Raw genomic sequence first — 20575 nt, 5'->3', positions numbered from 1 at the left:
AGAAACTTTTAATATCTCTGCGTTTAAGCATCTATCAATACCCTAAGAACCCTCTGCTGTTAAATTAATAGAATGTGTTACAAAATGCCACTGGAGTCAGGCTGTGAGGTTAGGTAACACTGATTCATTTCACAGCTCATAAAGAGCGTCGATGCTCCGGTGAGTAGGGATTGTCCATACAGATTTCCCCCACCACTGTGTTTTATGCCTTTCTGTTATCAGAAATGCTCATAAAAACACACACTATAAAATAAATGTGAACACAACCGCTGCCAGGAAGTGAAGACTGATTTGATGGGAGTCTTTTTTTTTTTTTTTTTTTTGCCTCTGGCCTACCGCTGCAGACATGTGGAAAGGAGGGGCTGCTTGGATATGCATCACAAAGGCTTCCTGCAGTATCGATCCGCAGCGGGTCGAGGCAGTCTATCAGCAAATGTCCCTCTCTCTGGGAAAAAAACAACGGGAGATTAAAAACACATAGCTTGCTGGGCGGAAGGCTGCTGATGGGCCTTTATCTGGGCCCAAAGGTCACTGTGTACAGATATAATCCACTTTCACTTAACAGCTTCATTTAAGGCACCTCTCATGCAAATAGTGACATTTGAGAAAAACAGCTTTTTGGTGAAAACAGGAAGTTGAAACTAGTACCTCCATTTAGTTTTTCTAAATGAATAACCGATTAAAGGCATATTAAACTGTTTTACTTGACGTCTAGACTATAGAGGGACATCTATTATCAATGAACTTTATTATAGACATCAGAGTCTTAAAGTGGGTCGTAAAGCATCCAATCTGGTTTTGAGGAGGCAGTACAGCCTTTGTGATTCTTTTCCAATCTTTTTATTATTATTGTAGTTATTAAAAAGCAGAGGTATCTACGGGACATTTGTAAAGCCTTGTGAGAGTATTCAATACTTTTGAAGTTTGAAACCTTTTCCATTAGTACCTTGTATTTATCTCTATGTTTCCATCAATTCTGACCAGCTTCACTGTCCATGTTAAAGGATAGTATCCCCACCGCATGATGCTGCCACCACATTTAACGGGGCTGTGTTCAGGTTGATAGACAGTATGAATTTTCTGCTACACAGTGTCTTACATGTAGGTCAAAAAGTTCAATTTCAGTCTCATGTGACCAGAGCACTTTCTTCCTCATGACACCTACATGGCTTTTGGAAAACTGCAAATGGGATGTCATATGGTATTCTTGTAACGCTGCCTTTCTTCTTGCCGCCCTTCCATAAAGAACAGATTTGTTGATTCTCTCAGAGCTGTAGACTTCTGCAGCTCCTCCAGAGCTACCAATGGCTCCTTGGCTGCTTATCCAATCAAAGCTGTTCTTGTCCAGTCTGTTAGTTAAGGTGGATAGCAATGTTTGGAGTTTTGCCATTTGCTTTTTCAGATGGATGGAAAGGAGCTGTGATATGTTCAAAGATTGTGAAATTGCTTTATAAACTTTTATGATACTTCTCTACAACTTTATCAATGACACGTCTGTTGTGTTCCTTGATCTTCATGTAGCTGTTTATTCATTAATCTTCTCTAATAAACTCATTCTTCACTGAAAAATGGTATTCATACGGACAATAATTAAACACATCTAGGTGACATTATCAGTGAAAAGGGGCTGAAAACAAATACATGCAACATTTTTTAAGGTTTTTGTTTGCAAAATAAAATTGTGAACTAAGTAGAACCTGCTACTTTATATCAGCACATGAAATCCTAATAACTTGCACTTTAGTTTTTGGTTGTAATGTGATAAACTGTAGACAGGTTCAAGGAGTATGCACACTTTTGCCAGGCACTATAGGATACATACACACAAAAGATTGGCATTTTTCTATTTTATTAAAATGTATTTATTTAATATAATTAAATTTGCAGCTCAGATCTACATGCATAAATTCATAGCTGTAATAATAATTCATCACAAACGTATTAAGAGTGGCTGCTGCACATGTTTGTTGGTAAACATTTCTGAAAAACAAAACAAAAATAAACATGACTTTTAAACTGCCATAAAGTCTGAACTTCAAAACGATTCTAAAACATGTTCATAAACAGACTAGTGTTCTCGTCTTAAAAAATGAACTGAGCTAGCTGTCACAGAAACGAAAACACACGACTTTAAATCAACAAAGTTCTTCATTTGCACTGAGGTCAATAGTGATCTTTAGGCTCGCTGAACTTGCGCTTCTTCATGGCGACGGAGCCAGATGAGGATTCCTGGCTGCTGAGGATGTCATACTGAGAAACCTGAAAACAGCAGAAGCACATTCACACTAAACAATTTGTATTTTCATAAAATCAGTGTCAACCTAAATGATTTGTTTTCTCACCGTCTTTTCCTTTGCTGCTGTTGGCTGCTTACATTTCACAGACGGGTTTGTCTCCTGCCCAACAAACACACACACACACACATCGGTCATTACTGAAGAATAATTGCACACAGAGAAATTCAACTACAATTGAACTACTATAACTACTATATATTTACCTACTAGAGCTATACAAGTACAGGCCATTTACAATCTAGTCAAGCCTATTTTAAAATAAAGTTTCCCAACTATATATAATTAAAATCCCTGTTAAGGGCCAACCTTTACCAAATTCCATAAATTCCTGTTAATTCTCATAAATTCCTCTGGGAAATTTTTAACCCTCAAAAATCCTTGAATTTTCCAATCCTATCATTAGCTGGTAAAATGAAACCTGGAGGTTGATTAGTTTTAAGTAGTTGACTGACCGATATGGACTTGATTATCTGCCCACTCCTGGTTCTCTTCACACACATCTCCATGTCTGAGGTTTTCTTCATCATAACCTGACACATGGGAACAATTTTAAGAAATGTTTAATGACCTCAAACAAATCATTTCAGTGATGCTGATGTATCTCAATATCTGTTTTACAGATGTTATTCCACTTAGTAAGAATAAAAGTGCATCAAAAAGCATTATTATGTTACACGATTACCGCTCTTTACATGAGCAAATTCTCACAGAAAGCGGCTCTGAATAATTAAATATGTAACAATACATAAAGTGTAAATCAGGCGCACCAAACGTACCGCTGGGATTTCCTCAGTACTCTCATTCTTCTCATGAATGCCCGTCTGGATTTCTAGAGTTAAAAAACAACAGTAATGTTTTAACTCTACTTAGATATTACAACACAAACTATGTTACTTTACTTGAACATTTTATTGCAGTCATTCTTACAACCCTTGTAGAGATTTAATCAGATTTTTGAACAAACTGTTTAATTTCATAGGAAAATAAAAGGAATTTCAGATAAAGTTAAAGGCTCACACAATAACAAAAAACATGCCTATATAACTAAAACTGGAGGCATTTTAGCAATTAAGTTGGAAGACAAACCTTATGGCATCAGCCATTGATATTCCTCTGACAAATTGACTTCTTTGAGTTCTTTACTAAACTAATAAACAATCAAAGGTTTTGATTTGGATCAATTTTTAAATGCTCTGATCATAAAAATTATCCAGTTATGACCGAAGTAGTTTGTTGGACATGTGACATGAATGTTTTATCTAGGATGAAAAATTAATTCCTTTTCTCTAAATACAGTTTTGACCAATTGGGAATTTTGTGTGCAAAGATTATGGTATTTCTGTTATCTATTAAGCTAGTGACTGGCTACTTTATGGTTATTTATCGGACAACTATGTATTTTCAGTTATGAAACATGGTTATTTTCTTCACACATCATCTCCATAGTTTTTATTTCACCTGTACTAGAGATGCAAAATGCATTTTTAATGTGTGCAATATCACAACTCCAAAGGACTGCTTGGATGCAATATTTACCACCCTAAAGTAGTTTAAGTTTTAGAAGTGCTTCCATTGTTTGAACATTCATCCATATTCAGTGTCTGTCAGCAGGTACAACGGCTCATTCAAGTTTTTATGGACTATTCTTACATTTAGACTAACTTGCATGTTTAAGTGACTTATTCTGACTCAAACAAGACCAGACTGGACTCTGTCGATGTAACATTACCGGTGTTATCGACGTCTGTAGAGCCGTTCTCAGGCTCCTCCACTTGTCTGGGCTCAGGACTCTAGGTTAAAACAAGTTATTTGAACCCCAAGATCAGAAACGGTACACAGAAGTACTACAATAACTGAACACTGATAAACACTATCCAGGCATTTCCTTGAAATTTTATGTTTATCACACAGATTGGTTGGTAAGATGGTGGATCTGTTTACACCTGGCATTAATGTGCATTTTGGGTTACCTGATCACATTTGTAAGTAATTTGATTGTTTAATGCAAAAATATAAATGAGAAACTAAGTAACTTAAAAACAACTATAGAGAAATTAGAGGCTGCATGGAGAAACTGCAAGTGATAATTTCTACTACAGGACTGTCAACTTTTAAATAACTGATCACATGTCAGTTGTCCCAGGAAGCAAACAAATTCCTAAGTGAGGCAAGAAAGAAGGACTCTCATTGCATAGAAACACAAGTCTGTGTAGGAAGCACCATATCTCTCTGTCTTATTCTGCTTTCTTTTTAACGAAGTGACTTCTGCACAGACCTGTGTTAGGTCTACTTGCTCTTCAATACTCAGAATCCACCTTTCCTTCACAGAAACACTCTCCTCCACCTGCAAACATAAAAACATAGATAACACGACAGCCCATTGGGGGAATCAATGAAAGTTATTACACGATACACAATTCACCTGCTCCAGTCTACGTTTCTCTGTGGCCATGTCAAACTTCATGTGGTGGTAGGGGGTGGTCACTTTGCCCATGGTCAGTTTGATTGGTTCCTGCTCAAACTCTATTGTGTTTCCTTCAGCCTCCCTAAAGCCTGGAGGCTGGTAGTCCTGAGGAGTGACTTCAAGAAAGAAGAAAAAAACAAAACACAGAAAAATACAAGTTAACAATCAAACAACAATGAAATAAAAAAGACAACAGGTTGGGTCATCTAACACTGTGTTCTAAATATTAAGGATACAAAATGTGACATGATCTGCTAAGACAGATGCTGTTATACTAAAGAATCTAGTGAGATCTAGTTGGGTATTTGCAGATGGCAACCAACTAATTACTCCCCACCTATCCCCGTTCCACCGACCCTGTAGGGAGAGCTGTAGGGTCATTAAACACCTGCTCAGTACAGCAACATTGTGTGTTAAATAGAAATATTTAAATCTGTTTGCACAGCAGATTAATGTTGAGAAATGGTTATATTAGTGTGGAGAAGAAGAACATCAATTCAGTCGTGGTGTTTAGCAGGGTTATTTCAGAGATAAAACAGAAAACACTACTGAAAATCGGATGTTGTATCTGTATCTGGGCTGGTGTCACTCTGCTGTCTAGAGTAAAACACCATTGTTATTAGATTGTCTGAGTTAAGGAGTTCAGCACACTGGAAGTTTTCACACCCACATAAAGCAACAAAAGTGTCGGTTTTCTTTGAAAACACTGCATTTCCTATGATGAAAAGAGAGCTTTACTCATCTGGATGATATTTTATTATTTTAATTAACTACAGGTAAGAATTTGCTCCTTTTTAGTGTTTAAATGCTTCATCAGTATCTGCACAATGAAATGGGAAACTATATTTCAATATGTTGGATAAATATTTCACTGAAGTCAAAAATCACATTTAGACTTGGAAACTACTAATGTAGGAACACTGAAACCAACAAATAAAAAATCACAACGTCAACATGCAGGCTACTCAAAATAAAACAAAAACCATAAAAGTTCAAATAATTAGAAAAACTTTAAAAAAAATCTAAAATACAACATTAAAAGCTTTAAACAGCTGTGGTTGACTGCTTGCATGGAGAGCTAGAAAAACATTGACAGGTTCGTGCTTGTCTTACCATCATCATAGTAGGTCAGCTTCATGTTGAGGCAGATGTTTTCTGGCAGAGGACCCAGATTCTGCATCAGGGTGTAAAGTTTCCTTACCAGCAAAATGCTCTCTTTCTTGGTGTTTCCCAAAGACAATGTTGACGACTTCTGGTTGTTATTGCTAATGAGGAAGAAGAACACAGTGAGAACATTAGGGCATTGCAATTAAAATGTATCATTTCAACTGCTTGTCCAGAGGTCGGTTCAGTCTCCTAAATCTACTGCACCACATCATTAAAAGTAGATCAAAATGTGGATGGCCACTGAAGTGACTAGGTGAGGTCTTTCATATGCCTGAGAACATGATGAAGACATCATGCCAAGGCTACAACGTAATCCCACCTTAACCTGGCTGGCAGTGATTTAAAATAATGCCGTTGGAGATGGAACTGCAATGCATATTATCTCCTGCTATGACTTTCACTTCATCCACAGGATCTCACCAAGAAGGTGAAACAAAAAACCCACAACTGGAATGCCTATGCAACTGTGAGTTTTTCATTTCACCTTCTAGGTTTAAAATTTGATCTTCATTTGGTTAAATTGCAGTAAACTCCTTGCACATAGAAATCAGTGAAAATGCTCCCAACTATGGTGAGATTACCACCACCTCAAATTGCACATGCACTGGTTGTCCAAAGGAGGCTGTGAGCTTTTAAGGATTCAAATGCAAACCGAACCTGTCATGTTGTTAATGAGAAGTCCTGGGATTGTTTTTACCAATGGGGAGAAAGGCAGACAAGGAGGGAAAAGTGCAAGCAGCAGCTCATTGGTTCATGATATTATTATGCAGAGGAACTCAATAACGAAAAAAGGGTTCATATCCTCAGTATGATTGGCTCCAAGTGGTCAATGAAATCACACAGATCTGGGATTTCGGGTGTGTGATTCCATCTTGCCGAGATATTCCCACAGAGCTTTTGCCAGGTTGAAATGATTGCAGTGGATGGCACACAAGAGGGTGCACAGTGATCTGTACAGAAAGCACTTTCCACTGCATTCTCTCATGCTCCTAAACTGAGCAAAATCCTGTTGCTGTTTCCTCCTCCACAGCTAGGCTGAAACTGATGTTGGAGGTGCAGAAACCCCCCATATTTACAATTTAGTTTAATAGACTATTAAAAAATCATCCTAGCATTTGATTTGATTAACTTTGTAAAGTGCCTTGAGACGACATGTGTTGTGAATTGGCGCTATACAAATAAACTGCGTTGAACTGAACTGAACTTTAAAAATTGCTTGCAACTTTTAATTATCAGTGAAGGCCAAATATACAAACATGAAAGTACCTTTCAAAGTCCATGTGTGTTCCTTCTGCAGTGTATTGGATCTTAAACTGGTAATACTCAGTCACTTTCTAAAAGCGACGAAAACATATGTTACAAAAAATACAAAATATTGGTGGACAATGGTGTAAAGATTTCGCACAGTACCTGGGGCTTGCTTGGGTCAGTGCAGATCTAGAAGAGCCAACAAACAGACAAGTTAAAGAAGGTTCTCAAATATGTAGGTAAAAGGTTGCAAAATACTTACAGACATTATGACAGCCCGCAGCTGTTTGAGAACATAAACAGGAAAGAAATTTGACCACGTTAGATTTAATATAAAGACATACTAAGTTGGTTAGCTGAATTTATGCTGTATCATCCATAACGACTAAACCAGAAGCACACTGCAAATGACCTCACTGTGGGTAGAAGACTAAACGTGACTCACATATTTCTTCTGGATGGCGTCAAAGCAACCCTGCATCCTGGAAGAATTAAACACACTTTGTTAACTTACTGTAAACATAACAATGTATTATTATGTATTATTAAAGTATAATAATACAGAGTTGTTTAGCAAAATCACAGTTTTTTTCACACGGGATCAGTTCAATCTAGTTCTCTCAAAGCCTGTTTTTAAATAGACCTTATGTTCACAAAGAGCTCAGAAACATTTAGTCTATCAGTGGACCTGGCTGGCATGTGTTGAGTTAGAGCAATTTACCACAGAAGTATCTGAGAAATTTCTGGACAGTCACAGTCCCCTTTCAGGATCATCACTTTCTGATCTGCAAAAAAGAGGTGAATGACAAGAGAGGAAGGATATTATCTTAAATATGTCTAAATAACAAATGGAAACAATTGCCACTGTGTAAAGCAGAAGTATTTTTTCGTGGTCTAACCTTCCACATACTTGCTCCCATAGGCTCTCTCTGGGAATATGCCCCTGAGGTAAGTGATACCAGACACAGCGATGGCCAGAAGCTTCTTCACAACAAGAAGCGACTGTTGCTCAGAGACCACCTCATTAGGCAGCAGCTGAGCAGCCTGCAGGCGGGAGACAAGTATGAATTTCTTAGATAAGTTTTCTGCACCTACCAGTTTGTTTTTTTCTTTCTGTGCATCGTTTTAGAATTTTTTGTTCACATTCTCATTTATTGGCTCTAATTTAGGTCTTTATAGTTTATTCCTAAAACACCAAGCAAAGCTAAAGGCCTCCCATGAACACAACTTCATTTAATGTTCTATCGGTCAGATTATTATTGTTGTTATCATCTTCCTAAACAATAATGTTAACCTAATCTAATATTGATTTTCTTTAGAGAAAAACTTTTTAAATTTTATCACAATATTTTCTGTTTTTCAATGCAACAATTCTACACTGCTCAAAAAAATAAAGGGAACAACACAATATAACTCCAAGTAAATCAAACTTCTGTGAAAACAAACTGTCCACTTAGGAAGCAACACTGATTGACAATCAATTTCACATCTTGTTGTGCAAATGGAAAAGACAACAGGGGGAAATCTTAGGAGATTAGCAAGACACACTCAATAAAGGAGTGGTTCTGCAGGTGGGGACCACAGACCACTTCTCAGTACCGATGCTTTCTGGCTGATGTTTTGGTCACTTTTGAATGTTGGTGATGCTTTCACACTCGTGGTAGCATGAGACGGACTCTACAACCCACACAAGTGGCTCAGGTAGTGCAGCTCATCCAGGATGGCACATCAATGTGAGCTGTGGCAAGAAGGTTTGCTGTCTGTCAGCGTAGTGTCCAGAGCCTGGAGGCGCTACCAGGAGACAGGGCCTGCGGAGGAGGAGGCCTGCGGAGGGCAACAACCCAGCAACAGGACCGCTACCTCCGCCTTTGTGCAAGGAGGAACAGGACGAGCACTGCCAGAGCCCTGCAAAATGACCTCCAGCAGGCCACAAATGTGCATGTGTCTGCACAAACGGTTAGAAACCGACTCCTTGCGGATGGTATGAGGGCCCGACGTCCACACCGTGCAGGACGCTTGGCATTTGCCAGAGAACACCAGGATTGGGAAATTCGCCACTGGCGCCCTGTGCTCTTCTCAGATGAAAGCAGGTTCACACTGAGCACATGACAGACGTGACAGAGTCTGGAGACACCATGGAAAGCAATCTGCTGCCTGCAACATCCTTCAGCATGACCGGTTTGGCAGTGGGTCTGTAATGGCGGCCCTCCATGTGCTCGCCAGAGGTAGCCTGACTGCCATTAGGTACCGAGATGAGATCCTCAGACCCCTTGTGAGACCATATGCTGGTGCGGTTGGCCCTGGGTTCCTCCTAATGCAGGACAATGCTAGACCTCATGTGGCTGGAGTGTGTCAGCAGTTCCTGCAAGATGAAGACATTGAAGCTATGGACTGGCCCGCCCGTTCCCCAGACCTGAATCCGATTGAGCACATCTGGGACATCATGTCTCACTCCATCCACCAACGTCACGTTGCACCACAGACTGTCCAGGAGTTGGCAGATGCTTTAGTCCAGGTCTGGGAGGAGATCCCTTATGAGACCATCCACCGTCTCATCAGGAGCATGCCCAGGCGTTGTAGGGAGGTCATAGAGGCAGGTGGAGGCCACACATAATACTGAGCCTCATTTTGACTTATTTTAAGGACATTGCATCAAAGTTGGATCAGCCTGTTGTGTGTTTTTTCCCTTTAATTTTGTGTGTGACTCCAAATCCAGGTCTCCATTGGTTAATAAATTTGATTTCCATTGATGATTTTTGTGGGATTTTGTTGTCAGCAAACCTATAACTTCCCAGTTAAAGATATAACTTCCCAGTTAAAGACATTAACTAGTGCAACTGTGCTGGAGCTGTGCTCAATAATAATTGTTTTTCAATCCTTTTCAATACACAAGTTTAAGACATTACAGTTTTAAACTCTCTGAAGTTTTCTTTCATACCATTCCTATGGTTTACAAATGAGATGGTACCAAAATGGCTGGAGGGACCAGACTAACAAGCAGTATGAAGCACATTGTAATGCAGCTTTCCCTCACTCCTCCGCCACCTGTTGCTGCACGCTGCTAGTCAGCTGGCTGAGAAAAGGATACTACTAGGAAAGGCTGCTTTAAAACTACAATTTGTGAGCTGGAAACATAACAATAGAGTCTGACATAAAAAGCAACAATCTGATTCATATCAACAGTTTGGGGGGGTTGTAGATTTCGTCAAATAGAGCTGATCATTATTATCGCACGATGAATAAATCCCAGTTTTTATCTTCTGCATAACTTAAATGTTGTCTATTTCAGACAAACAGTAAAATGCAGTAGAGAAATGCTGAAGTAACCTTAAATAAAAGCAGAAACCAGATTTTCCTTTGACAAACTAAATGTTCTTGAATATTTTAAAAAAATATGATTTTGTTTGGTAGGGCGGCTGAATAGTAGAAACCTTTATAATCACAATTTTTGGTCAGTGTAGAAATCACAATTATTTATACCATTAGTCATAAAGTTTGAAACACATTGAGAGTTTTAGTACATCAAGAGCAAAATAATAGCATACCTGCTAAGTGTATTGGAGCCAAAATGTTAATACTTTTTTTGTACAATGTTTTGTGATCATTTGAAACCAAAGCATAAACTGAAATACAAATTTGATTAACTGCACAACCAGAGTGTATGGTGCAAACAGTCTGTTGATTTGTAGGCTAATTCATAATAAAGAATTATTCCGACTTTTTTGTTGTTGAGTTTGGAAAGTCACAAATCCGCTAACATTCATCAAAATCAGAATCAACTTTATTGCCAAGTTTGTACAGACAAACAAGGAATTTGACTCTGGTACACTTTGCTCTTAATAATAAAGACTATCTTTTTTAATGTACATATATATACACAACTGACTTTACAATGGAACATAATGTGAGATAACCGAGTATGCAGGGTGTCAAGTGTTCATCAGAGAAACAGATTGGGTGAAGAAACCATATCTGCTCATTTCAAGTTAAAGTAAAATTACCTGTGAAGGCTTCACTTGCTGAGCACATGCCATTTATATGGAGAAAATCATAAAACACAAAATAAAAATCTGCAAAGAAAAGAAAAACTATGTAAATAGAGTTACCAAATAATGTGGCATTGCTACACGAGAAAGCTAGCCGATATGTTAGCTAGCTAAATATCCCGAAACTAAACTTAAGTTATCGCCACATTTGGCCATTGATAAGGATTTCTTGCAAAACTATAACGATAAAACTATATCAAACAAAATTAAAGCAAATGTTTTTTTTTTTACAAGCAATAATAACTAACTTTTAAGGATTAGCTTCAGCAGCCGTCACCGTTAAGAAGAATCCTCAACGCTCTGCCATTAATTATTTGACATCAAGGGGTCGCCAAAAGCAGCCAATCACAGAGCAGGAAGCATCAAGGAAAAATTATGGCCCAGACGGTTTTCTGTGTGAAGAAGAGCTATTTAAACCAACCAAAAATCTTATGCAACATCTATTATTAGCTATATGTTCAAATGATTGATGTAACATAAAATTTTTGCGTTCCTCCTCTATTTTGCGTTGATGCAGTGTAGCGCGATCCCGTATTGCCTCTGCTGATTATATTGAAAACCCATTGGGCGATTAGCTGTCAATCAACAAGCGTGGAGGGAAATGGGCATATTTCATTGGCTAAGTACAGAGCACTGCTAGTACCCTATTGGCTAAAGTACTTGTCAACTGTAAATAGGACTTGCCTCATCTCGTTACGCCATCTTTGTTGGGGAGCTGTCGTGTTTGGAAAATCAGGATTAGGTCCAGTGCAGGTTTATCTAACGCTACCTGGTTTATACGACCCCTTGTGTTGTGTGGCAAACGGGCTAGCTGCTGGTCCACCGCACTCAGACAATGTCGTCGGAAAACCTCGACTCGGACACCCAGGTGGAGTACGAGGAGGAAAAACAGGTGGGTTCTGTAGACTGCTAATCGCGGAGGGTGCTAGCGAGATGTGGCTAAGATAAAATAGCTCAAGTCAAGTGTTTAAAATGCGGAAAGCGGCATACGAAACAATAAGGCTGCTAGGGGACGTGCATAGCTGTTATACGCGGTTTAGTGTGTAATAAGGTTGTTATTATAGTATATATCAGCTGTCAAATGATTCACTGCATCCAGCCTGTGTGACACTTCGTTTTGTCCCTTTCCTTGTGTTATTGGTGGACGAATCCACAGGAGCTAAGGCCTCATTGATTTGTACTGCTAGTTATTTACGAAACATCACGAAACTAATTCTAATTCTGTAAATACACGTATAAACAATCAAATCATTGCAGTTTAAACCAGATATCTTCCAAAATATATTCAATGGACCACTGCTCTGCTCTAAAAAGGCTGTGGTTTCTAGATTGCGAATTTATTCCTTTACTTAACTTTGGCAACCAGTTGCAATATGTTTTACGTGCATGTTATCCCACAGCATTGGACCAGGACTCAGTCAAACTGTGGGTATGTAGGCAAAAAAAAATAATAATAATAATAATAAAATTCAAATAAATTCATGTGTCTTAACAAACGTTTTTTCAATATTTTAACTGATACCAGTAACGTGTGTGTTACTGGAATAGCTGACTGTCTAGGACCGTTTATGTCCCTCAGTTTACAGTGAAACCAGTGAACTGTGGTGACCCAAGAATGACAAAAATGACTTGGAATGAAAGAAAGTGTAGTAAAATGTAACAATAAACGATCTTTGATTAATCTGTTATTGGATAGAATAAATGTCAGTTAACTGACTTCTTCGTTATTTAGCCAAAAGGACAGTTAAAACCAAAGACATTCTTCCTGTATTCGTTTTCAAATGAAACATGAAAGAAAAATTCTAAAATCAAGAATAAAAATGATTAAAATTCCTCGATAGGATCAGTACGTTGCATGGACTAATCAAACGTGTGCTCATGGATGAAATCAGCTGATTTTAGTTATACAGTTACTTGTAAACATTAACTAACACACTTTAGGGTTTATATTAAAAAGATTTCTTCATGTGTTCAGGTAGTATCAAACAAGGTGTTATCTGGCCAGAATTTCAGCAATAAACCCTAGCTGTTACTTACAGAAATATAAAAAAAAAAAAAACATATCTAATGGTATTTTTCATAAATTTATTTTTACGTTATTATCTGAAATTCTCCGAACCTCAACCTGCAGTAGCCAGGTGTTCTTGAAGGGAAGGTGCAGCCAATGTTTTAATCATCAATCCAGCATTTGGAGCAGAAATGGCAGCCTCTGACTCACTAGTACTGACCTAACCGCTGATGTGAGTGTAGGTTCATTTTTCACAACTACAATGTTTTTGCATTATTGTTGTTGTTGTAATATTAGAATATTTTCATAACTTGTCGTCATCATCAAGGTTGTGTATGTGTTAGAAGCACTGATCATAAGCTTAAAGTGTTTATGATGTTTGAAACTGTGTTTTTGTCAGAATAAATAAAAGTCAAAGAAAGTGAAATTTGAAGCCTCTGGAGAGCAAATGTTTTAGATATTATTTGAAGAGAAACATACAGGGGTTGGACAATGAAACTGAAATACCTGTCATTTTAGTGTGGGAGGTTTCATGGCTAAATTGGACCAGCCTGGTGGCCAGTCTTCATTGATTGCACATTGCACCAGTAAGAGCAGAGTGTGAAGGTTCAATTGGCAGGGTAAGAGCACAGTTTTGCTCAAAATATTGAAATGCAAACAACATTATGGGTGACATACCAGAGTTCAAAAGAGGACAAATTGTTGGTGCACGTCTTGCTGGCGCATCTGTGACCAAGACAGCAAGTCTTTGTGATGCATCAAGAGCCACGGTATCCAGGGTAATGTCAGCATACCACCAAGAAGGACGAACCACATTCAACAGGATTAACTGTAGACGCAAGACGAAGCGGTCTGAAAGGGATGTTCGGGTGCTAACCCGGATTGTATCCAAAAAACATAAAACCACGGCTGCCCAAATCACGGCATAATTAAATGTGCACCTCAACTCTCCTGTTTCCACCAGAACTGTCCGTCGGGAGCTCCACAGGGTCAATATACACGGCCGGGCTGCTATAGCCAAACCTTTGGTCACTCATGCCAATGCCAAACGTGGGTTTCAATGGTGCAAGAAGCGCAAATCTTGGGCTGTGAACAATGTGAAACATGTATTGTTCTCTGATGAGTCCACCTTTACTGTTTTCCCCACATCCGGGAGAGTTACGGTGTGGAGAAGCCCCAAAGAAGCGTACCACCCAGACTGTTGCATGCACAGAGTGAAGCATGGGGGTGGATCAGTGATGGTTTGGGCTGTCATATCATGGCATTCCCTTGGCCCAATACTTGTGCTAGATGGGTGCGTCACTGCCAAGGACTACCGAACCATTCTTGAGGACCATGTGCATCCAATGGTTCAAACATTGTATCCTGAAGGTGGTGCCGTGTATCAGGATGACAATGCACCAATACACACAGCAAGACTGGTGAAAGATTGGTTTGATGAACATGAAAGTGAAGTTGAACATCTCCCATGGCCTGCACAGTCACCAGATCTAAATATTATTGAGCCACTTTGGGGTGTTTTGGAGGAGCGAGACAGGAAACGTTTTCCTCCACCAGTATCACGTAGTGACCTGGCCACTATCCTGCAAGAAGAATGACTTAAAATCCCTCTGACCACTGTGCAGGACTTGTAGATGTCATTCCCAAGACGAATTGACGCTGTATTGGCCACAAAAGGAGGCCCTACACCATACTAATAAATGATTGTGGTCTAAAACCAGGTGTTTCAGTTTCATTGTCCAACCCCTGTATCTTTGTGTTTAACTATTTCACTCTTTTAAACAAGAGGCTCAACGACATTACATGATGTTCAGTCCTAACAAACCACCTGATTGTTGAGTCATAGCATGACCTAACCTAACCTAGATAACCTAGGTCCAAGGTTCCCAAACCTAGTAGGGTAGCCTTTAGCGGTGCTTAGGAGAAGTATTGGTATCAGCCGTTTACAAGGTAAATACAGAGATTATGTGTACTGTAGACCACGGACAGCCGTGGAGGTGAGTTTTTTTAAACATATTGATCTTTATTTCAAACAGAAATTACTCAAACCTGCAGAGGGGAATATTTAGATAACTTGAGGGGAACAAAAGTAAACTAACAGGCGCTGGAAGCTGCTTATGCTGCAATCTGGTTCTTTTGAACTTGGAACATAAAGCTGGCAACTTAATCATGTTTTAGTTGCTAATTGGATAATCCTATACAATATGCTAACTGCCGTCCTCGGTGACAAGCTAACTACTCTTTGCAACAAAGTCTCTTTGTATCAAGTTTATCCAATTTTTAAATAAACCTCTAACAGCAATTGTGCTGTGTACATGATTGGTTTAACAAGATAATTCAGAAGAACAAAATAAAAACAATACCAATTGTTTTACAATATCTGTCAGCTTGTGTTACTTAGAAACCTTTGTATAATTTGTGTAATGTGGATGTACTCGTTATAAAAAAACCAAATGTCACGATATCTGTTAAGTCCTTAAAAATAAGCTCAACCTACCTTCTAATTTTAACAGTTTTGAGCTAACGTTTCTTGCAATTGATTATTTAACTCGGCAAAACTGAATTATGTGAGAAATATGCACCAGCGATAAAAGCAAATATCATATTCAACAAATGAATGTTGTTAAACTGTCAGATCAAGCTTGGATTCTGCTAGAGGGGAATTTTACAGCCTTCCACAAATCAGTTCAAAGCTGTAAAAAGCACACAGACCTTGTTGTTGCATATTGGCGTTTTCCTACATTGAGACCAAATAAAGTAGCTCATATATTTCTTGCCATGGATCCAAGTGAACCAGTATCCACTGAGTCATTCTCCCACCTCTCCTCCTAAGGGAATCTGTTCATCGGCTTCAGTGTCCTGAGTCACATTTTATCCCTGGCCCAGCAAGCTTTGCAGACCGAATGCCTCATCTCAAATGCAGAATTGAGGTAGATCCACAACTTCTCGGAGACCTCTAGGCAAAGATTGCTTAAATGACATGTACCCCATGCACCTCTACAGAACTTTACAACGTCCTTTTTCTTGTGAGGTTTGAGATTCAGGTAGAACTTGCGCACATTTCAGTCACAAGAGGTGAAGCGTGAATTAATGGCCTCAATATTTTACTTTGACTGACACTTGGATTATAGCTGTCTTACTTGACCGACTTCTATAACCCTTCAGAGACAACACTGTCATTTGCCTTGTAGGTATTATGTGTTGTACCTATGTGTACACTATTCTTGAAAAACTGTACAAAAACAAAACGAAACACATTGATTTTGCAAGAAAATAGTGAACCATTGTAAAATTATTCAGGGCCACCGTTAAAAAGATTTTCTCAGTGGTTATAGTTTAACATAATTAGATTTGCAAAAAGGATTTGTAAGGGTCAGAGATCATTTTTTTGTTGTAAAATGTAATCTTTAACAGGAGCATGCTGACATTTTCTTACAGAAATCTTTAGAAAGGAGAATTGCAAGCAGAAACGTTTGTATCTATTTAGCTGTTTGCATGTGAAGTTGTCTTCTTCTGCAGCTGTTACTTCTCAGGCATGGTAATGTTATGAGAAACGGCAGTAAGAGAACATTTATGCTGTGACTCATGTTGTTATGAAGTATCTCCAGCTCCCACCAGGCAGTATTATAAATCTAAGCTCACTTTGCAGACGTAGGTTACATTTTCCAGCAGTAGCTTTAGGTTGAGGTTTCCAGTGAACGGTTCTCTTTACTGCTTACTTAGGACTTTGCTTAAACACACAAAGAAATTGGAATTGTGGGGTGAATAGAAACGAGTTGATGTGGCTTTACTAGTTCTTGATGTTATGCTTAGGATGTGTCATCTGAGAAGATTAAGTGTCTTTTTGCTTCTTTCTACAGGACTCACAGGAGAAGAATGCAAACCCAGTAAAGGCAGAGGAGGCCAAGCTGAAGGCCAAGTATCCTGGCCTGGGCCAGAAACCTGGTGGATCGGACTTCCTGATGAAGAGGCTACAGAAAGGGGTGGGTGACCATGGGTTGTCCAGACTATAGCTGGAGGCACAATTGGCTCCAACAGGTCACAGGGGTATGGTCTGTTAAAGGTGTGTCCAGAAACACATAAATATGTAAGAAGAACTGAGATAATTGCAGCTGACTCCTCTTGATACTTTTACTTTAACCGGTCAAGTCCTTTACCTAAATACCAGAGAGTCCTACTATTACAAAAAAGTTTTAATTTATTACTTTTTTGTTTAGAAACTAACTATATATTTTAACTAATTAAAACATAACTGATAATCATTTCATGTTGCATAAAACTAAAACTCCACCTGGAATATGGCAAACAGAAGGGCCCTGCAGAGGATAGTGAGAGGAACTCTTTCTGTCTGTCCTGGGCTCTGAAACAGAAGACTGCTAAACTTCTTTCTTTCTTTCTTTCTTTCGTTCGTTCGTTCGTTCGTTCTTTCTGAATGAACGAATGAATGAATGACCTTAGATGTGACCTGGGTGATGAGAAAAGTGAACCTTGTGACTTTTAGATCAGAAACTGTTTAGAAAAGTTTAGATTTTTTTTTTTTGAAGTGACGTGCCCACCATCAGTGGTGTTTGCATTTTACATTTATAAAGCCTGACCATTGTGGAAATGTCTGTGGTGGTCAGGCTCATTCACCCACAGATCTGTCATTTTGGGGACTGGAAATATAAGGAATTTGGAAATGGGAAATTATGCTGGAACCCTGGAGAGAGAACCATTTCTCTGCTGCACAAACCTGAAGTTGGCTAGATGGTAATGTAGCTACAGTAGCAGTATGTGAAATGGAGCATGTCTGTCAGGGTTATTTATTCTGTATTTTAAACAGCTGGCCTCTCAGGTTTTTTCTCTGTTTTACTTTGCTGTGACTCGGTAAGCTCTTGCTCTTTCCACCTCCACATACTGTAAACCACAGCAACCTGGCACCTCTGGAGGTTGCTAAACGTCATTCTGGGAGGTGTGGGAAATCACTGGCTAAGAGTGGGAGTAGCCAGGGCAGGTCATAGGAGACTGCAGCTATTTTCCATCATAAGGTTCTGAAAACCATCGGGGAATGATTCATAGACTAGTACCTTTAAACCAGATTTAACAAAATATAAACTTGATGTTTTTCATTGTCAATTTTTAGGCACTAACTGAAAACAGTTGCTCCGAATCTGATTCCACCTCTGGTCGTTCTTTCTACACAGCAAAAGTATTTTGACTCAGGAGACTACAACATGGCCAAAGCCAAGATGAAGAACAAGCAGCTTCCTGTGGCAGGACCTGAGAAGAACCTGGTAACTGGCGATCACATCCCAACGCCGCAGGATCTACCGAGGACAAGGAAGTCGTCCTTGGTGACCAGCAAGCTAGCTGGCTAGCCTTCATCGTCCCAAAGGCATCTTCGACGCCACCCGCCAGGACTCCACCTCACCCTTGTTCCAACATGTCCACTCCTCCCCTCCTCTTTCTTCTTTTCTCATCCCGAGGCACCACTGGCTTTAACATATTGGGCAGAGTTGTATAAGTTAAAATTCTGCTTGTATGTGGGTGGGCCGGGTGGTGGTTCAGGTGGCCATAAGGCCACAGCCCTCTCTTGCCTTTGCACCACGCACAGCTCTGTTCCGTCTGCACACTCTGCTCTACCGCCTCCCTTATATCTTGGTTTTTAGCGTTCCAAGATGCATTATAGAAGGTGTGTGTCCTCAGGCAGGGTTGGAAGAGGTGATTTAATGCACTTTGTATTCTGTATAGTCTGTTTAGTTCTCTTTTTATTGCATCCTGAATGACACCAAAATAATGTGTGTAAAGACGGTGGGAACCATGGCTGCAGTTTGTTCTTCGCTTTTTGGGTCTTTTCTTTGCCGGTGGCTGACTTAAGTGGGGGGTGTTGGAAGAAGTATGTGAATAGTTGCTTGCATACCAAATTGATGAGCAGTGCTTTAGTTTTGACCCACTGTTAGGAAAAGATTGGAGTGTATGAGACATCTTACATGTCAGTCATTTTTTTATCAAACAGAACCTGCTGCAGCTCAGGCAAATGAGGACTGAAAACTTTTTATTTTTGTCTCTCTCTGCTGATGTTGTCCTACACCCTTTGCTCTTGTTCTCGCTAAATATGCTGCATGATTGTTAAATGACACAAACTCTAAATATTTTTAAGGGCAGTGGGGCATCTGCTTATTGATTTAGAAGGAATATCAAAACAAACAAGCATACAATGTCCTGACAATCCATTTACACGCATACATATTAGCAGCCCAGAATAAGAGCCAGTCGAGTTTGTCCTTAGGAGGGAACCCTACTAGTCTCTGAGTCTTAGTACAGTAGCTGTTAACTTGCATCTAGACCAAGTGTTTACTAGAGCCTATGGGATTTATTAGGGGGATAGAAGAACCCTGCATAGAGCATATGCTTCGGTAAATCGTTCTTGTACAAGCACGCAATTTGTTGTAACATTGGTGCTTTGAGGACTAGCACAGACAGCATGCCTTAGAGAATCAAGAGCGCAGAATCAGTTAATTTGGCATTATGTGGTTGGATTTTAGGTTAGAAGATGCTTTGCTTTAACTATGAAAACAAATAATCCACAAACTCTAGCTATGAGACCCTAAAGCCTTGAATAGACTTTCTCAGTGTCTTTTGCCCTGTTATTATCTGGCTCTTTTTTGCAACCTTGAAATGTTTAACCAAACTTTTTTCTGTATTCGGCCATAACCATCCTTTTGAGGAGCCAAAAAGTAAATCATTACTTTCCGACTTGTGATGTGGAGGAGCTTGTGCTTCATTGGACTGATGAGTGATTTTGAAAACAACTTGTAACGCTTTGAAAATGTTAATCACACTCGTACATCAATTTCTTTGACATCTTTCCCAATTTCAAAGAAACGACCAATATAAAACACTAATTAAAAAAAATGATATTGTTTACTTTCCTAGACTTGTTGCTGGAATATAGATCTACTACCTGCACCTTGCAGATTTAGTTCCCCAAACTTACTTGATTTCTGTTATCCGGGCGTTTGTGTTTAAACAGCGAGCAACCTGAGAGACATCGCTTCAAAAAGCCCCGCAGGCTTGAAGTGGGTTGCGCCGTGTCTACAAGAGCACATTTAGCTAAGCAGAGAGAGGTTTTATAACACGAGGAGGGAAAGTGTGAGCATGCATAATGTGCTCAAGTCCCTCCTCTAACTGGGATATAGCCTGTAAAACAGGTTAAAAGAGTGATCGCAACATCTCAAGACTTTGAATGTGCTCCCTACATACAAGTCAAGAATTTTAACTGGATATGTGCACTTAAGGAAAAATAGTGTATATTACTGCTTCAGGGAACTTTCACAAACTTACACTCCATCATGTAGGCTAAACC

The 20575-nt window shown here is 39.3% G+C and overlaps 2 protein-coding genes across 3 annotated transcripts; one reads left to right on the top strand and one right to left on the bottom strand.

The window, feature by feature from the left end:
- Positions 1 to 1832: 1832 nt before the first annotated feature.
- hormad1 (HORMA domain containing 1) lies at positions 1833 to 11731 on the bottom strand. 2 transcript variants are annotated; one of them, XM_047361678.1, is made up of 16 exons: positions 11471 to 11731; positions 11178 to 11246; positions 8076 to 8220; positions 7898 to 7961; positions 7622 to 7658; positions 7439 to 7459; positions 7339 to 7365; positions 7195 to 7262; positions 5875 to 6026; positions 4720 to 4877; positions 4573 to 4641; positions 4027 to 4087; positions 3074 to 3126; positions 2750 to 2827; positions 2343 to 2396; positions 1833 to 2259 (listed from the first exon to the last, which is right to left on the bottom strand). In XM_047361678.1, the coding sequence occupies exons 2-16, from the start codon at positions 11208 to 11210 to the stop codon at positions 2164 to 2166; spliced, it is 1116 nt and encodes a 371-aa protein (XP_047217634.1). In that variant the 5' UTR covers positions 11211 to 11246; positions 11471 to 11731; the 3' UTR covers positions 1833 to 2163. The 2 variants fall into 2 exon arrangements, with proteins under 2 accessions (XP_047217634.1, XP_047217635.1); XM_047361679.1 differs by having other exon boundaries at positions 11500 to 11731.
- Positions 11732 to 11910: 179 nt separating this feature from the next.
- On the top strand, positions 11911 to 19057 carry ensab (endosulfine alpha b). The gene is made up of 3 exons (XM_047360719.1): positions 11911 to 12114; positions 17091 to 17213; positions 18414 to 19057. The coding sequence occupies exons 1-3, from the start codon at positions 12058 to 12060 to the stop codon at positions 18585 to 18587; spliced, it is 354 nt and encodes a 117-aa protein (XP_047216675.1). The 5' UTR covers positions 11911 to 12057; the 3' UTR covers positions 18588 to 19057.
- Positions 19058 to 20575: the final 1518 nt, after the last annotated feature.

This window comes from Girardinichthys multiradiatus, chromosome 3 (genome assembly GCF_021462225.1).
Source record: "Girardinichthys multiradiatus isolate DD_20200921_A chromosome 3, DD_fGirMul_XY1, whole genome shotgun sequence".
Taxonomy (NCBI): domain Eukaryota; kingdom Metazoa; phylum Chordata; class Actinopteri; order Cyprinodontiformes; family Goodeidae; genus Girardinichthys; species Girardinichthys multiradiatus.
This window is presented reverse-complemented; position numbering and strand designations above follow the sequence as displayed.